The 16,862-nt window shown below is 39.8% G+C and overlaps 1 protein-coding gene across 1 annotated transcript in view; it reads left to right on the forward strand.

Moving 5' to 3' along the window:
• MUC2 (mucin 2, oligomeric mucus/gel-forming) overlaps nt 1-16,862 on the forward strand; it is a 60,575-nt gene that overhangs the window by 26,044 nt on the left and 17,669 nt on the right. The window contains exons 22-32 of the mRNA XM_075065834.1: nt 23-202; nt 1,890-2,129; nt 3,903-4,059; nt 5,235-5,363; nt 6,039-6,186; nt 6,648-6,705; nt 8,117-8,258; nt 9,323-9,352; nt 9,828-9,929; nt 12,992-13,549; nt 15,896-16,265. Of these exons, the coding sequence (XP_074921935.1) occupies nt 23-202; nt 1,890-2,129; nt 3,903-4,059; nt 5,235-5,363; nt 6,039-6,186; nt 6,648-6,705; nt 8,117-8,258; nt 9,323-9,352; nt 9,828-9,929; nt 12,992-13,549; nt 15,896-16,265 (2,114 nt within the window). The remainder of the gene's footprint in view (nt 1-22; nt 203-1,889; nt 2,130-3,902; nt 4,060-5,234; nt 5,364-6,038; nt 6,187-6,647; nt 6,706-8,116; nt 8,259-9,322; nt 9,353-9,827; nt 9,930-12,991; nt 13,550-15,895; nt 16,266-16,862) is intronic.

The raw sequence follows: 16,862 nt of genomic DNA on the forward strand, positions 1-16,862 counted from the left end.
CCCTTCTTTTTCTGTCCTTCAGAGAACCGAACTGAAGTTTGAGGACAAGCAAAATGTAGAAATTCAGCGAGGTGTTGGCGACCATATACAGTATAGGAATCGTACAGTGGGGCTCTATCTTGTTATTGAGGCCAGCAATGGTGTGATGCTCATCTGGGATAAGAAGACTACTATTTTCATAAAGCTGACTCCTAATTATAAGGTGAGCAACTCCAGGCCTTTTTTCTAAAATGTTATGGAATCTGCTGATATGATTATGAATAGTTGAATGCAGGTAAATATGGATGGTGCTTTACTGTTACTCTTAATAGTGTCCCTAAATCTTGTGTATGTTGATGATTCATATATATCTTGCATTACCAATGATGGTGCGTGCCATTGTATGTTGCTTCTTATGGTATGATCCTGTGCAACAATACCAGTGAGTGTATTGTGTAATATTGCAATATGGATGAGCAGTCCCCTGTGGTTTTCTAGTAGTTGTAAACATTAATGCTCTAATACAAATCCCACTGAAGTTCATTAAAATATTCTTGTTGACTTGGATCAGAACCCAAAAGAATAAACTCTTGGGACCCCAGATATCATTTTCTCATCATTATAGACCAAAACTTTGCTCTATATTCTAGAGTAAGTGAAAAACAAAACAAGCCCTATTTTCCAGACAGTGAGCTATATTGCTAGGCTTGATCTCTCAAGCTGTGGTATAGGCCAACATGTATTTAGAGGCATTTCACTATTAAATCACAATTTATTCATTATATATGACCCTTAATACCAAAGAAATGGCTAAAACATTGTAATTCACCAGTAGAAGACAGAACAAAAATTCACAAGATTGCCACAGACTAACCTCAGCTCTCAAATAATAATGCAACATATTTTACATATTTTACCTTGAGGAAATGCAGTTGTGGTTCAAGTAATGCAAAGTGTGACAACATCTCACAGCCTCTGTGTAAGGGACCTGTCTGAAAAGAAACTAAAAGTTCTCTATTGATGAAATGCTTCCAACTCGGACATCTTCCGTTATAAAACATTTGATTTGTTTAGCAAGAGACTCAAACAGCCCTTTGTAGTGTTGGGGGCTGTGCACACATTTTAGGACCTCATACTTGTGCCCATTTATGACACTGCTTTGTTTGTTTTCCTAAGCAGTAAATGTTTTCATAACACTTTTCTGGAAATCTTAAAGTAGCTTGAGTAAGGTTTAAAAAAATGGAGGGAGGAGAAAAAGTGAGGCAAAAGATTCCTAGTTTTTATTGCAGCCGTATCCTTAACTAGAAGGATGCCAGCCAATCAAAACCCACTAAAGCCACTGTAGTGGCTTTTAAGTTTTATTCAAGGATGCTTCATTTTTTCCTTATTCCATCTTACTCTTCGCAAATAATGGAAATCTGCCTTAAAGATGATCAGCCAGCTCTTCAAAGTTAACATTTAATAGACTTAGGGCTAAAATTTCAGTGCATTGTGTACTGGAAAATTTAGTCATGTGACTCATATTTATATTAATAGGACTCATGCAGCTAAGTTGCTGCATACTACAATGCACTGTAAAGAGATGGCTTGTTGTCAGGTGAGATAAGTGTAGCCACTGTTTGGATCCCTATAAGTTGAATGGGAGGCTGCAAAGAAATATAGATATAGTTACTAGGTACTGTATGTAACAGGAAGAGAAGACACAGGTTCCTTGCCTGGGCTACCGGTAGCTTGCTAACCAGGGAGATAAACACATAAAAATAAGTTTAACTTATACACATGATTTTGAAGTAAAGATGAAAATAAGTAAGTTACAGGGAGAAATTGGTTCTAACTCTACTGGTGCTCGCTTACTGGGCAAGCTGAAAATCTGATAACGTTCTGAAATTAAGCAACTTTTGCTTTTTCAGGGCAAAATCTGTGGTTTGTGTGGCAACTTTGATGACAAGTCCAACAATGACTTCACAACAAGGAACGGGCTGCTGGTGACCAATCCTCTGGAGTTTGGTAATTCTTGGAAACTGTCTGGCTCCTGCCCTGATGTGATGGATGAGATCCTGCCCTGCAATCTAAAACCTCACCGCAAGTCCTGGGCAGAGAAGGAGTGCAGCATCATCCGGAGCGAAGTCTTTAAAGTTTGTCGCGACAAGGTTAGGAGAGAGGCTGGTGGCTACTACCTACAGGTGAACCTCTGTGCAAGAACACAGAGGAAGGCTGAATTTGCACATCTGAGCGAGGGAATAGTTAATCATAGTAGCCACAGAAGTTAGAAACTGGAAAAGACCTTTGAGATCATCAGGTCCAACCCTCTGATAAGAACAGGTACTACACTTGAAAGTTAGATGTTCAAGCACCTGCTGTTCCTTGGGACACTCAAACCAGGGATTTGATATGTTTTCATAGATTGGACTGAAGCATCCATTTGTTCTAGTTTGGAAGAAATTCCCTGACATGGTATTGTTTGTGAGCCACTCAGAAGTAATACTCTGCTTACATATAGAATGGAGGTTCCTTTCTAGTGTGCAGACTGGGATCCCTATCCAATACGTCACTGAGATTTTATGGATCCTCCCCCTCTCTAAGCACAGATAATGGTTCTGACTGTGGACAGACTTTAGATGTTTCCATCTGTTGCATTGCATTCTCCTTGTTTTAAGCGATAATTGGTATCAATCAGCTCATAGTTTAAGCATGCTTACATCACTCTATCTCATATTAAAATGCATCCAAATCATAACAACAAAACACAGTGTTCTAGGCTCAAGGTATACATAGTGTTATGTAATTTATCTAAGCCTTGTCCCTCAATTGAAGTGTAATATTAATTTAATAATGATAACAGTTTGCACTTAGAGTTTTTCAAAGCACTTCACACACATTATAGGTATAGGAAGAGTCACAAAGAGTCATGATTCCTGCTGTTCTTGCATATGCTTTTATGCTTCTTTCAGTGGGGGCATAAAACCCAGTCTGGGTTCTCCCGCTGATCATCCAAAGTGGAGAGAAAAGCATTTGCTAATGTATGACAGGATGCACCAACACTAGCAGGTATAGAACTGTCTCTGCTTCTTCTCTGCTACCAGATGATATGTCTGGCAGATGTACACCACTTGGCTGGTTAACTAACTGAAGAGAAAATTTCATTGACTTCAGTCGAATTTTCTTTTAGATCAGCAGTAGTATTAGCAGCCATAAAGTTCAGTAGATTGGAGAAGGTGATAGAGTCAGCAGATTAATTCACTTTAAAGAAGAAGACACCCTGAAAAGTGTCCAGGCTAGTTGCTTGTAAAAGGAGGATAATTTAAGTGAAGGGATTTTTTTTTTTGAAAGCTGAAGTATGCTATCCTACTAGCAGATAGGTTTAGAAGGGAAGCTTAACAAAATTGTTTTCAGAATGTGTTTATGGTTAGAAGAGCAGTTGTAAAAATGATATTTTTATTCTTCATCAGCAACTTCCATGTTGAAATAGTTCAGTTTGCCAGTCAAACCACATTTTTTCTAATCACCAGCTTTGTAAATTCAATAAAGTGTTTGTTTCTACTTTGTGCATCATATTTATTGATAAAGAGTCTGGCTTCAGAACTCAGCTGTCAATTCTGTTGATAATGCAGGATGCAGAATAGAATAAAATTTTGCTTTGACATTGGTACAGTGGTCGTGTGCTGAGAGTAATAATTTTTTGTCATTAAGCTAAAACGATGCACATCAGAAGATATGGTCAATGCACACGACATTTCTTTTAGTTACCTTTTTTCCATAACCACATTTGAAGAAATTAAGATAAATTAATGGAAATTAACCTAGCTCAGATCTGCTACCTGACAGACAGTAAGCAACTTCTGGTGTAAAGGATTTCCATCTGAGATTCCAAATTGGAAACAGAGCTCTGGTGTTAACAGCTGCCCCATGTGTTTCCCCAACAGGTGGACCCAACTCCATTCTATGAAAATTGTGTTCATGATGCCTGTTCCTGTGACAGTGGTGGAGACTGTGAGTGCTTCTGTTCTGCAGTTGCTGCTTATGCCCAAGAGTGCATTAAGGCTGAAGCTTGCGTCTTCTGGAGAACGCCTGATATATGCCGTGAGTAATCTTTAAATATTCCCCACTGAGTACAACAGGACCTATCAGAATAATATCACAAAGCCTTTAATCACTGCAGCAGTTTGTTGACACAGGGTTGTATGCTATGGCGCACAGTGGAAAGGATTCACCATCACAGTATAAGCAGATGCCCATTGTTGTATTAATGAGTTTAGTGTATTTAAATTGTCACTATGGGTTGACCCTTAAATGACATTTCAAATGATCCTTCCCATTGTGTGTGCCTACTGATGTACTGACATTCCCAGCATATTTATTTAGTCAGCAAAACCTCCCACCCAGAATTGTTACTCTTTTTTTTTTTTTTTTTCATTTTGTGTATAGCACAGTAGCCTGTGATAGTCCCACTAGGTCAAACTATGTTTAAGTTATACTCATAAAACCCCATTGACTTCATTTTAGGCTAGTGTATGTGCCTCTTGCATATAACTACTGACACCAAAAGTCAAGCTGGGATGGTGATCATCACAATGGGTGTACTAAATGAGTTACGGGAAACACTTCCACCGATCCAACCAGTAGGAGCAGTGGGGACTTGTTCTTACACACAGTATATCACTTCCCATCTCAGAAATCTTGCAAATTTTATTCTGTAGCCACGTGGCAATTCACACTGGTTCATAGGCCATATAGTTTGAGGAATTTGATTTTGAATGTGTTAAGCTTTCCCCCATTCACATCTTGTTATGCAGCCATGAACAAGGTTCAGGTCTGAAGAGTTTGTGCATGTCCATGTGGTTTTACTGGGAGGAACACCGTGTGACTACTCCATATGATACATCTGGGTGAAACTGATTTCAGCCTATATGCACTATTAGCCCTAAGAGTTTGCAGATGTCCAGAGAAGTTAAAAAAGATAAAAATCACAATACTCCAACAGATAGCTTGAATTCAAAATTGGTTCGGAGTAGTTGCATAATTTCAATCAAACATTTGTTTTCTGCAACAGTGGTGTTAAATGTGAAGGTGCTGAAATCCGAGTTTCATATATTCTGTATTCAGGTTCAGTAGGAAGAAAAAACCCAACTCCCATATGTCAAGGGAAATATTGCTGCCAGTGCACTGTTTAGGGTCATTTGGCTGGCATGGTCAGAGGTGGGAATGGGATTCTGTTCTGTCAGCTGTTTTTTTGATCAGCTTCTGTTTTCTATCAGCAATATTTTGTGATTACTACAACCCTCGGAATGAGTGCGAATGGCACTACGAACCTTGTGGCCGTCATATTGTGACCTGCAGGATCATTAACAATGTCAGCACCAACTTCTCAGTGCCATATCTGGAAGGTAAGACACTCCTGATTGTTTTTGTATTGCATATCATAAAGATTTAGTTAAAATGTTACTTGATGGAATTGGAGCTATTAGCTAATGAGACCTATTGATTGCCTGGCCATTCCTAAATCTATAATCTTGCACAAGTATTTGGTGTGCTGTAACATACTGTTTATTGACATCAATGGGGATGATACATATTAAGCATATGCCTGAGTATTTTCCTGAATTGTGGTATAAGATTGATCCACCATCCCCATTGACCAATGCCATTTTAAGAGTACCTCAAGGGGGAGAAAAGATTCTTACTGTGGTAAAAAAAAAACTAGAATTTTATTGCTTATTTCTTTTAAACTTTTTATTTATTTTTGCTATGTCAGCTACACATTGCTGTAACTGAGATACTGTAGCATTTCTGTATCCTTGCAAAAAGAAATAACTGATATCTCAGACATCGTAGTGCTCATAAATATTGGCTTCTTAATGGATGGATCAATGGGAAATATTCAGGATTTACAATGAATAAGTCACCACTTTTGGAAGTGTTCATCATCCAGGGCCTCATCTAGAATCAGAAGGAGTTTTTTCATACTTCAGTGGGCCTTAGATGAGGCCCCCAGTGAAAATGTGATCACTAAGTTAACAGTCTTTATTAGTATTACAAAATGGACCATTTGTGGTCAACAGGTTGCTACCCGAGATGCCCTAAAGAAAAGCCCATTTTTGATGAAGACCTCAAAGAATGTGTAACTGAAGTTGAATGTGGCTGTTATGTAAATGGCACTCGTTATGAAAATGGCTCAGAAATACCCCCAAAAGATGACTGTCTGAAATGGTAGGTGGAAATACAAAAGTGATGGAGCAATGCATATGTAGACCTTGATTCAGGAAATCACATAAGTGCATGCTTAAATCTCATTGACCTCAGTGTGACTTCAGCACATGCTTAACTGCTGTTGTGAACAGACCATGCTGTCATGTTTTCCTGAATGAAGGCTGTAATATTACAGATTACCTGCAAGAACCTCAGTATGAATTGGCCCTTCTCCATATAAATGCTGATTTACCACAGATGAAGATCTTGCCTTACAAAAATAGTGGGTGAGGGGAGCACCATAGTTACAATACAGTTGGATTTCAAAGGAATGCCATCTATTTCTGCTCACATTTTTCTCTGTGCATTTTTTTTACCTGCAATTGTTGGAAATAATTCCCAGATTGCTATAACTGGGAGAGACTAGAGAAATAAAAGTACTTATATTTTTTTTCAACTTATTCACATTGTGAATTTAACAGGACATTGTGTATAGTCATTTTCAGTCATTCACTAAAGTCAGTTGCACCTGTTGTTCATGTATGTCTTTCATTCAACAGCAGAGGAGAGATTTTTTTTTTTTTAATAGGAACATGTGGCTGTAAAACTGCAAAAATTGACAGAAAAACTCAAGAGCAGATGTAGTACCTGAAACTATTTTTAACTCATGTTTTTAAATTGACTGTATTGCACATTGATGATGGCCCATTAATAAATCTTTTGATAATGGCATTAAATATTACTTTAAATATGTCGTATCTGGAAATTACACTTAGAGCAGCCCTTATGCTGTTGTAAGTTTTGCCAGATAGAACCAGCTGGGCGGTCACTGGAGCATAAATGTCTCTGGCCATCTTCCCTCACACCCTCAGCCCTCTTCAGTATACACCTGATCAGTAATTTGTGAGATATAAGGATGCTGTGCAGCAGAGATGGAGCAAAATGGTTTAAGAGAGCAGTGGCTGTTAGTCATATTATATTTTCCCTGCTCCTGATAGAGGGTAATTAATTATCTCAAGGAGAAGTGTTTGGAGGAAGGAAAGCTGGTAGTTGTGTCAGGAGGAAATAACAATTGTCAATGTTGGAGTAAACAACTGACAAAGAAATATCCAGTCTCATGAGGTGAAGTTTGAGTGCTAAAATTGTTTTTAAGTTTTTAGACTCCTAGCCCCTGCTATAAATTAATTGCAAGGATTCATGAGAAATTACTGCAGGGGCTGCTGTTGGTTTGCAAGAATGTTCATTTTGACTGAATTATTTTTCTTTTAGTATCTGCATCTCACCAGGAAAAGTGATGTGCACACAAATACCAGGTAAATTGCATTTTATTCTGTCTTCAAACTGGAAAGGGAAAGAAAAGGAATGTCACGTATCTCTTCCATCTGTCTCCACAGGAGATTTAGTAATGATTTTGAATGATTCTTTGCAGTTCTAGCCAGGATTGCACAAAAGAAAAATTGGGTCGCACTTTGTAACCTCATAGTCATCACTCACACATCCAAGGATATGACAAGAAAATGAATTAGGCTGATTTAAGATCAAAGTGTAACAACTGCCCCTTTCTTTCGGTGTTGTTAGAACAATGCCTCTTCCCTAATATCCTAACTATTAATTTTCAGCTCAAGCCACTTAACCCTCAAGAACATGTCGTATTTTAGAACAGGTTCATTATTATTTAGATCCATTACCATATTAGGAAGTATTTTAGTAACCCTGCTTCTAAACGAAATTTCTATTCTTGCTAATTAGTTTATGTGCCTCACTTACATAGGGCTTTATTAGATATGTCTTAGCTTCCTCTTACATGCAAATATAAATTAATGAGCTTTGCATTGTTTAGCTTTAGGTATAGCTCTTAGAAGTGCACCTCTCACACACTCAAAAATATCAGATTTACCTTAAGCTCTTCCATAAATGTCTCGGCATGTTGTTGCTCTTGATCATTTCATAGAAGAACAACTTCACAATGAAGCTCTTTCTTGCAGTCCCTTGCACAACAACTCCTACTACCACCCCCACAGCCACCCCCACGCCAACAACTACTACAACTACCACTGTGCCAACGTCAACTACTACAACAGAGACCACAACAGGTAAGAATTTAACAATAATTATAAACTATAGCTGGAATTGTCTTAACATCAGAGATTCAATTAATAGTTTCAACTTTCTTTAGCCTTCCATAATTTGTGACAAAATTCTGTCAAATATTGTACTACGTGAATAAAATCACTCTTTTTTGAAACATTATACATTTTGTCCAGATACATTTCCACCTTCTAATTTAAATTCAGTTAACATTTTAAAAGTACTGGATATACTGAATGCCAATAGATTCTGAACTTGATTTTTTTAGATTTAACAATAAAATAATAGATACACATATTATTAATAGGAACAAATCCTGACTGTCATTTACATGGGAGGAAGGGGCATTTTAAGTCCCTAATTCCTGTGTAAGCTGATTCCACACCTGCCCCACCAAGCCTCAGAAGGCTGAAACTGTTACTAAAGAGTGCACAGAGCATCTCTATGGCTGCTTTTTAGGCAGGTGATACCAAGCCACTCATGGATTAAGAGTTAATGTAATGATACTCTCAGCATCCCTGCCCAAGATTAGCCACATGGCTATCGTTTCTAGGTCTCTCCCACATGTAAGACTTCAGTGGGAGGAGTGATTGCTGTCTCCCTGAATATGCATAATATTATCATATTTGTATGTATTCTGTAATACCGGTAAAGTTCCAACGTGGATGCACATCTAATACTTTTCTCCTTGAAGATGTTTTACAGATAGATTGCATAGACATTTGGCTTTTCATAACTGTTCAAAACTATGCTTCTGCATGGCTTTATTATGCTGAACTCAGAAAGCTTTGAAATACTACATGTTGCTGTACCCTGTCATGGGGGGGAATCTCAGATATTGGTGTAACTGATGCTGTCACCATGATGAAAATGTTCCTGAATCACAAGGTCACTGCTGGAAGTCTGAAGCAAGAGTTGTAAATCTTTGGGGCTAGTGCACTGATGGAAGGTGCCCCCAGTGTCTTGGACAAAAATCTTGAACTGAATGTTGGCGGGTTTTTAAACTACTGTTTTCATTTCTCTGGAACTCTTAGACTGTATAGTGTTACTTATTATTTTTCCATTGCAGTTACCACCACGACCTCTTCAACCTCTACAAGTAAGTTTATTTATTAGGAAGCTCCTCATTGTGAAACATGGTAGGTAGACAACAAGGGACAAGGAAGAAAAAGAGATAGCAAGGCAGCAAAGAAATACATTTTCATTTTAGAATGGGAAAAAAATGTGTGTGTGTGTGTGTGTGTGTGTGTGTATTTCCTCCTTGCATTTTTCGAATTAAGTGGCAAAACAAAAAGCTTGCTTTTAAACAGTCAGACAGCTCCAGACCTGCTGTAACCAGGTATGATTCCCATTAAAGTCTCTAGGCCTTAATCAGTGATGATATAAAGGCTGGTGTAAGAGAACTGGGAGTCAGGATCTCACTGAATGTCAAATCTTTGAAGTTTTTACATGGCCCAGAAAATGGTGATTAGAAACTTATGAAAAAATCAGTGTGTGCAACTCCTCAGCGATATATGAGAATCCATTAAACATTTAATACAGAGCTAAGAAATTCTTTGTCATCTCCATTATAGTTTTAGGACAAAAAGTGCAAGGTGATGTTTTCACTGGGTTTATCTGTAATAATAAAGACCAGGTCCCACGGGGTCTGATTCCAATACCTGTCTGCCTCAGTTGTGAGATCAGCGTTTACTGCAGCTAGCCAAAATCCACCACAATTACAACTACCACTTCCAATGACCACCAAGCCCCCAATCTCTACAACCACAACTACCATGAACTCCCCAACCCTCCCCTCACAACTACCATCGAGTTCCCAAATCCTACACACACCAACACAACTACCACCAAGTGCCCCCAACCCTCAAACCCAGAAGTATATCAACTAATGAGCCCCCAACACCCACAACTACCATGAAGCCCCTAACCCCCACACCCACAAGCACAACTTCCACCAAACCCCCATACTCACCGCCGTAACTACTACCAGGCCCCCAACCCCCTACACTAACCACCCCCCACCACACTAGCAACCACTATCAGCACTGACCCCCAAAATCCACTCCAACCATCACACTGCCAACCAGCACCATTTAGCATCCAACACACACTCCAATGCCAACACCAAAAAACATAACCAGGAGTGGCTCTAGGCATTTTGCCGTCCCAAGCACGGCAGCCTGCCTGCAACTCTTGCGGCGACTGGCAGCGCGTCCCCAGTGGCTTGCTGCCCCAAGCACGCTCTTGGCGTGCTGGGGCCTGGAGCTGCCCCTGACTATAACTAGTACCACTAAGCCTCCAACCACTAAAACTACCACCATGCCATCATCAAATATTATAAGCGGAACCACAACCAGCATTTCAGCAGGTAAGCTTTGAATGATAATTGCCCACACTTACTGAGAAGAATAAAATTCTGTAAGTGTTGATGTGATTCTCATTAACCTTAGTTAACCAACAGTAAAAATTCAGACAAAGTAAGGTGGCAGCTACAGACAGAAGTGTCCTAACAGCAGAGATTTATTTAATGTGTTCATCTCTGCTTAGCCTTCCAGAATTTCTAACAACAACAACCACAACAAAAAAGAAATATAGCATCAACTGGAAAAAGCGCCCACCATCTTTTTTATTTATTTGAACATCATACGTTTTGGCCTAGATACCCTCTCACATGCTGATTTAAATGTAATTGATATTTAAAAAAGTGTATTGCCAACAGATTTTGAACAAGGTATTTTTTGAGACTTAAGAATAAAATAATAGCGACTTGTATTTTCACTTGGAACAAATCCTGCTCCTGGTTTACGTGGGAATAAGAGGCATATTAAGTTCGTTATTCCTGTATAAGCTGGATCCACATCTGTCCCAGCGAACCTCAAGAGGCTGAAACTGGTATTAAAGAGTGTGCAGAGCTTCTCTGGGACTGCTTTGTAGGCAGGTGATACTGAGCTACTCATGGGCTAAGGAGTAAATATAAGTATACAGTCCATATTCCTGGTCATCTGACTGTTGTTACTACGTCTCTCCCACATGTAAGGCTTGGGTGGGATGAGTGATTACTGCATCTCTGGATATGCATAATATTTATCACATTTGCATGTATTCCTTGATATATGCAGCCCTTGATTCCACCAGTCCTGGAGGGGATTTTTTGTCCTATGGTGTGACTTCCACTGAATAGTACTGATGTTCCTGTAAAAAAAACAACACCTCCAGGTAGAAAAGGTGGAATTTAAAAAGTCCACATCATTGTGAGGAAGAGTTAATATTGCTCACTGAGAGGAGTAAAGAGTTGTTCTTGTGCATAACCAATGTAGGGACAAGGTGGGGTAAGGCTTTTTGTGCTCTTACTTACTCTGTATGATACTACAGTCTCTGGCTCACTATTGTGGGGACTAAAGGGCTTCCTTTCTCCCTAGATTATGATTAACCATTCAAAAGTGCACAAAAATGGGAGGAGAGGTGGTGGGAATGAGATTCCTTCATACATCTGGGCAAAAAGAGAACCATGTCACAAAGACCAGGGTGTCTATTACTAGCAATGACACTGGACATATCCCAAAGTGGACAAGAACATGGCTCTACTGTTCTGCATCCCTAGCACAGTTAATTGGAGCAAGGCTGCACATAAGGAGGAGATGCTGCACCCTTTTGAAGGGTTTTGTATCCTCCAGTCTGCCATGTTCTCCTTGAGAAGCCCAGAGGCTTTCCAGCTGAGTCAGGCAGAATGCATCTGCAGAGTCCAGCTGGTTTACACCCTCACGCCACTGCTGCAATTGCTCTGGATTTAGGATAGATTGCTTTGTGTTGTAATGAGGGATGTTCTCTACAGTCTATATTTTATATAACTTAGCATATTTTGGATTTTCGCAGAGAGTTTATTATCTCTGAAAACTGTGTGTGAGAGAGAGGAGGTATATATATTTAATACAGTTAAATTTGTTTTATAAATACTTTGGGTATTTACATCTGCTCTCCTTTTTCCCCACTTGTGTCATGTCCATCAGTAATAACCACAAGTTCCATTAGAAGAAGTATTGATTCCACAAAAGCATGAATGTGTATTTGTTTAACTCTCTGCAGAAGGACTTACTGACTATATTTTCAGTATATGCACAGGACAGTGATTGCAGACTGAGGCTTGGTATTACAATATCTGATTATGCCCCATGGATACTTCTCTATCCTGATGACATACTACATCAGGATACTGTCTCTTTTCCCGATGAGCCACTGCAAGTCTACTTCGGGCGATGAAACACTACTTGATGGCTATTTTGTTCTGGGTCTTTATACTATACCAGTTAATTCATTCTAGCAATAACAGAATTTAGATGCGAGTTGCTAGAAAAGCAACTAACAGGAGGGTGTGAGATAAAGTAGGAAGTGCCTACTTGATCTTGTTCCCTCTTCCATTCTACTCTTACATGTAACTGTTCATGCTCCATTGTTTTCTGTGCATAAGAAACACCAATTTAGCACATTCACAGTGTGATTCTGATCTTGCACTATTTTTAGGCAGTTTACCTCCATGGACTTGAATTGAAGCACTTGTGACTAAAACTAGTGTAAATGAGATCATAATCCTGCTCTCATGCCAAATCTTTGTAGGTTGCACTAATTATTTGTTTTGGACCAATGTACATCCACTGTTTCACTCTCAGCACTGCTTACTTCACTACTATGTCATGCATGTTTCTCTTCTTTCTAAAATACATGTTCCGTTGTTGTCTTGCAGCACCATGTACACCTCTATCTCAATATTGTTGGTGGTCTGACTGGATTAGTGTGACTGAGCCAAAATATGGCCCAGAATATGGTGATAATGAAACCTATGACAAAATCAGAGAGTGGAACGCCTCAGCAATATGTGAGAATCCACTAGATATTTCATGCAGAGCTCTGAAATTCCCAGGCATTCCCATTGAAGATTTAGGACAAAAATTGACATGTAATGTTTCCACTGGGCTTATCTGTAATAATAGGGACCAAGTCCCAGGGGGCATGATTCCGATGCTTATGTGCCTCAATTATGAGATCAGTGTTTACTGCTGCTCATCAGTTTGCCCCCCATCTACACCTACCACTACCACCACAGAAACAACTACCACAGAGACGACACCTACCACCACCACCACGGTAACAACTACCACAGAGACAACAACACCTACAACTACCACAGAGACAACGACACCTACCACCACCACAGAAACAACTACCACAGAAACAACGACACCTACCACCACCACCACGGAAACAACTACCACAGAGACGACGACACCTACCACCACCACCACGGAAACAACTACCACAGAGACAACGACACCTACCACCACCACCACAGGAACGACTACCTCAGGTAAGGGTTTTACAGATAGATTGCATAGAAATTTGGCTTCTTACAACTGTTTATAACTATGCTTTTGCATGGCCTTATCATGCTGAACTAATAAAACTTTGAAATACTAGAAGTTGTTCTGTCCTGCAATGCTGAGAACCTCATATATTGGTGTGACTGATGCTCTCACCATGATGAAAATGTTCCTGAATCACAAGGTCACAGCTGGGAATCTGAAGCAAGTGCTGTAAATCTTTGGGCTTGGTCCACTGATGGAAGGTGCCCCTAGTGTCTTGGACACAAATCCTGAACTGAATGTTGGTGGGATTTTAGCTACTGTTTTCTTTCCTCTGGACTCTTGTAGTAATACTTATTATTTTTCCATTGCGGTTTCCACCACAACCTCTTCAACCTCTACAAGTAAGTTTATTTATTAGGAAGCTGCTCATTATGAAACATGGTAGGTAGAAAACAGGGGACAAGGAAGAAACAGAGATAACCAGGCAGAAAAGAAATACATTTTCATTTTAGAATGGTAAAAGAATATGTGTGCGCATGTTTGTATTTCATCCTTGCATTTTATGAAGTAAGTGGCAAAACAAAAAGCTTGCTTTTAAACACTCAGACAACTTTATATCTGGTGTAACCAGCTATGACACACATAAAAGTCTCTAGGCCTTAATATATGCAGCCCTCGATTCCACCAGTCCTGGAGGGGATTTTTTGTCCTATGGTGTCAATTCTACTGAATACTATTGATGTTCCTATAAAAAAGACACAACTCCCAAATAGAAAAGGTGGAACTTTAAGAATCTAGACTATAGTGCATGCAGAGTGAGAATGAGTTCATATTGGTCATTGAGAGAAGTGCAAGGATTGTTATTGTGACCAGGGGTGGCTCTAGGTATTTTGCCGCCCCAAGGATGGCAGGCAGGCTGTCTTCAGCAGCTTACCTGTGGGAGGTCCCCAGTCCCGCGGATTCGGTGGCCTGCCTGCCGGAGGTCCGCCTAAACTACGGCACCAGCGGACCTTCCACAGGCATGCCACTGAAGGCAACCTGCCAGCCGCCTTTGCGGCAACCAGCAGAGCGCGCCCCATGGCTTGCCGCCCCAGGCACACGCTTGGCGTGCTAGGGCCTGGAGCCGTCCCTAATTGTGACGAATCAGTGCAGGAATTTTGTAGGAAGTTAAAGGGGGCAAGGTGAGGTAAGGCTTCTTGTGCTCTTATTTACTTTGTATGCTGCTACAGTCTCTGGCTCATGATTTGGGGTGTGTGTCAAAGAATTTCCTTTCACCCTAAATTGTGATTAGCCCTTCTAAAGTGCACACAGCTGGGAGGAGGGGTGGTGGGACTGAGATCCCTCGCCCCTTATACATCTGGGCAAAAAGAGAACCAGGTCACAAAGACCAGGGTGTCTATTACTAGCAATGACACTGGACATATCCCAAAGTGGAGGAGAACATGGCTTTGCTGTTCTGCATCCCTCACACAGTTAATTGGAGCAGGGCTGCACATAAGGAACAGATGCTGCATTCTTTTTAAGGGTTTTGTGTCCTCCCGTCTGCCATGTTCTCCTTGAAAAGCCCAGAGGGCTTTCCAGTTGAGTCAACCAGAGTGCCTCTGCGGAGTCCAGCCAGTTTGCACTCTCACTCCACTGCTGCAATTGCTCTGGCTTCAGTAATTAGGACAGAATCCCTTGTATTATAATGAGGAAGTTTTCTACAGTCTATATTTTATACAACTTTGCAAATTTTGGATTCTCTCAGACAGTTTATTATCTCAGAAAACTGTGTGTGTGAGAGGGAAGGTGTGTGTATTTAATACAGTTAAATTTGTTTTATAAATAATTTGAATACTTACATCTGCTCTCCTGCCCTGCCCCCGTGTCATTTCTATCAGATGCAAGTGGCTGGGAAAGCAACTAAAAGGAGAGTGTCAGATAAAGTAGGAAGTTCCTACTTGATCTTGTTCCCTCTTCTATTCTACTCTTACATGTAACTGTTCATGCTACATGATTTTTTGTGCAAAAGAAACACCAGTTTAGCACATTCACAGCCTGATTCTGATCTTGCACTATTTTTAGGCTAGTTTACCCCCATGGACTTGAACTGAAGCACTTGTGACTAAAACTGGTGTAGATGAGATCATAATCCTGCTCTCATGCTAAATCTTTGTAGGTTGCACTAATTATTTGTTTTGGACCAATGTACATCCAGTGTTTCACTCTCAGCACTGCTTACACCGCTACTATGTCATGCATATTTCCCTTCTTTCTAAATTATGTGTTCCATTGTTGTTTTGCAGCACCATGTACACCTCTATCTCAATATTGTTGGTGGTCTGACTGGATTAATGTGAATAAGCCAAAATATGGCCCAGAAAATGGTGATTATGAAACCTATGACAAAATCAGAGAGTGGAATGCCTCAGTGATATGTGAGACTCCACTAAATATTTCATGCAGAGCTCAGCAATTTCCTGACACCCCCATTGAAGATTTAGGACAAAAAGTGACATGTGATGTTTCCACTGGGCTTATCTGTAATAATAGAGACCAAGACCTAGGAAGTCTGATTCCGATATGCTACGATTATGAGATCAGTGTTTACTGCTGCTCATCATTTTGCACCACAACTGCAACTACCACTACTACAACCGGAACCACAACCAGCACTTCAACAGGTAAGTATTGAATAGTAACTACTCACACTTAACGATAACAACAAAATTCTGTAACTGTTCGTGTGATTCTCATTAGCCACAGGTAACCATCATTAATAATTCAGATATTGAAGGGTGGATGCAGATGCTATAGTTAGAATTGTGCTAACGTCATAGATTTAGTTAATGGGTTCATCTCTGTTTAGCTTTCCAGAATTTCTAACAAAATATTATATGACATATAGCATCAACAGGAAAAATGTCATTTTTGAACATTATACATGTAGTCCTAGATGTCCTTCCATGTGTTAATTTAAATGTAATTGATATTTTAAAGATATCTATTGCCAATTGATTTGAAACAAGATTTTTTGAGATTTAAGAATGCTATAATAGAGACATCTATTACTACTTAGAACAAGCTCTGGCCATGGTTTACATGGGAATAAGAGGCACGTTAAGTCCCTAATTCCTGTGTAAGCTGGTTCCACAGCTGTCCCTTCAAACCTCAGAAGGATGAAACCGGTATTAAAGAGTGCACAGAGCAATTGCTCTTACTGCTATTTGGGCAACTGATGCTGAGCTGCTCATGAGTAAAGGAGTTAATGTC

This window comes from Chelonoidis abingdonii, chromosome 4, assembly GCF_003597395.2.
Source record: "Chelonoidis abingdonii isolate Lonesome George chromosome 4, CheloAbing_2.0, whole genome shotgun sequence".
NCBI classification, from domain to species: domain Eukaryota; kingdom Metazoa; phylum Chordata; order Testudines; family Testudinidae; genus Chelonoidis; species Chelonoidis abingdonii.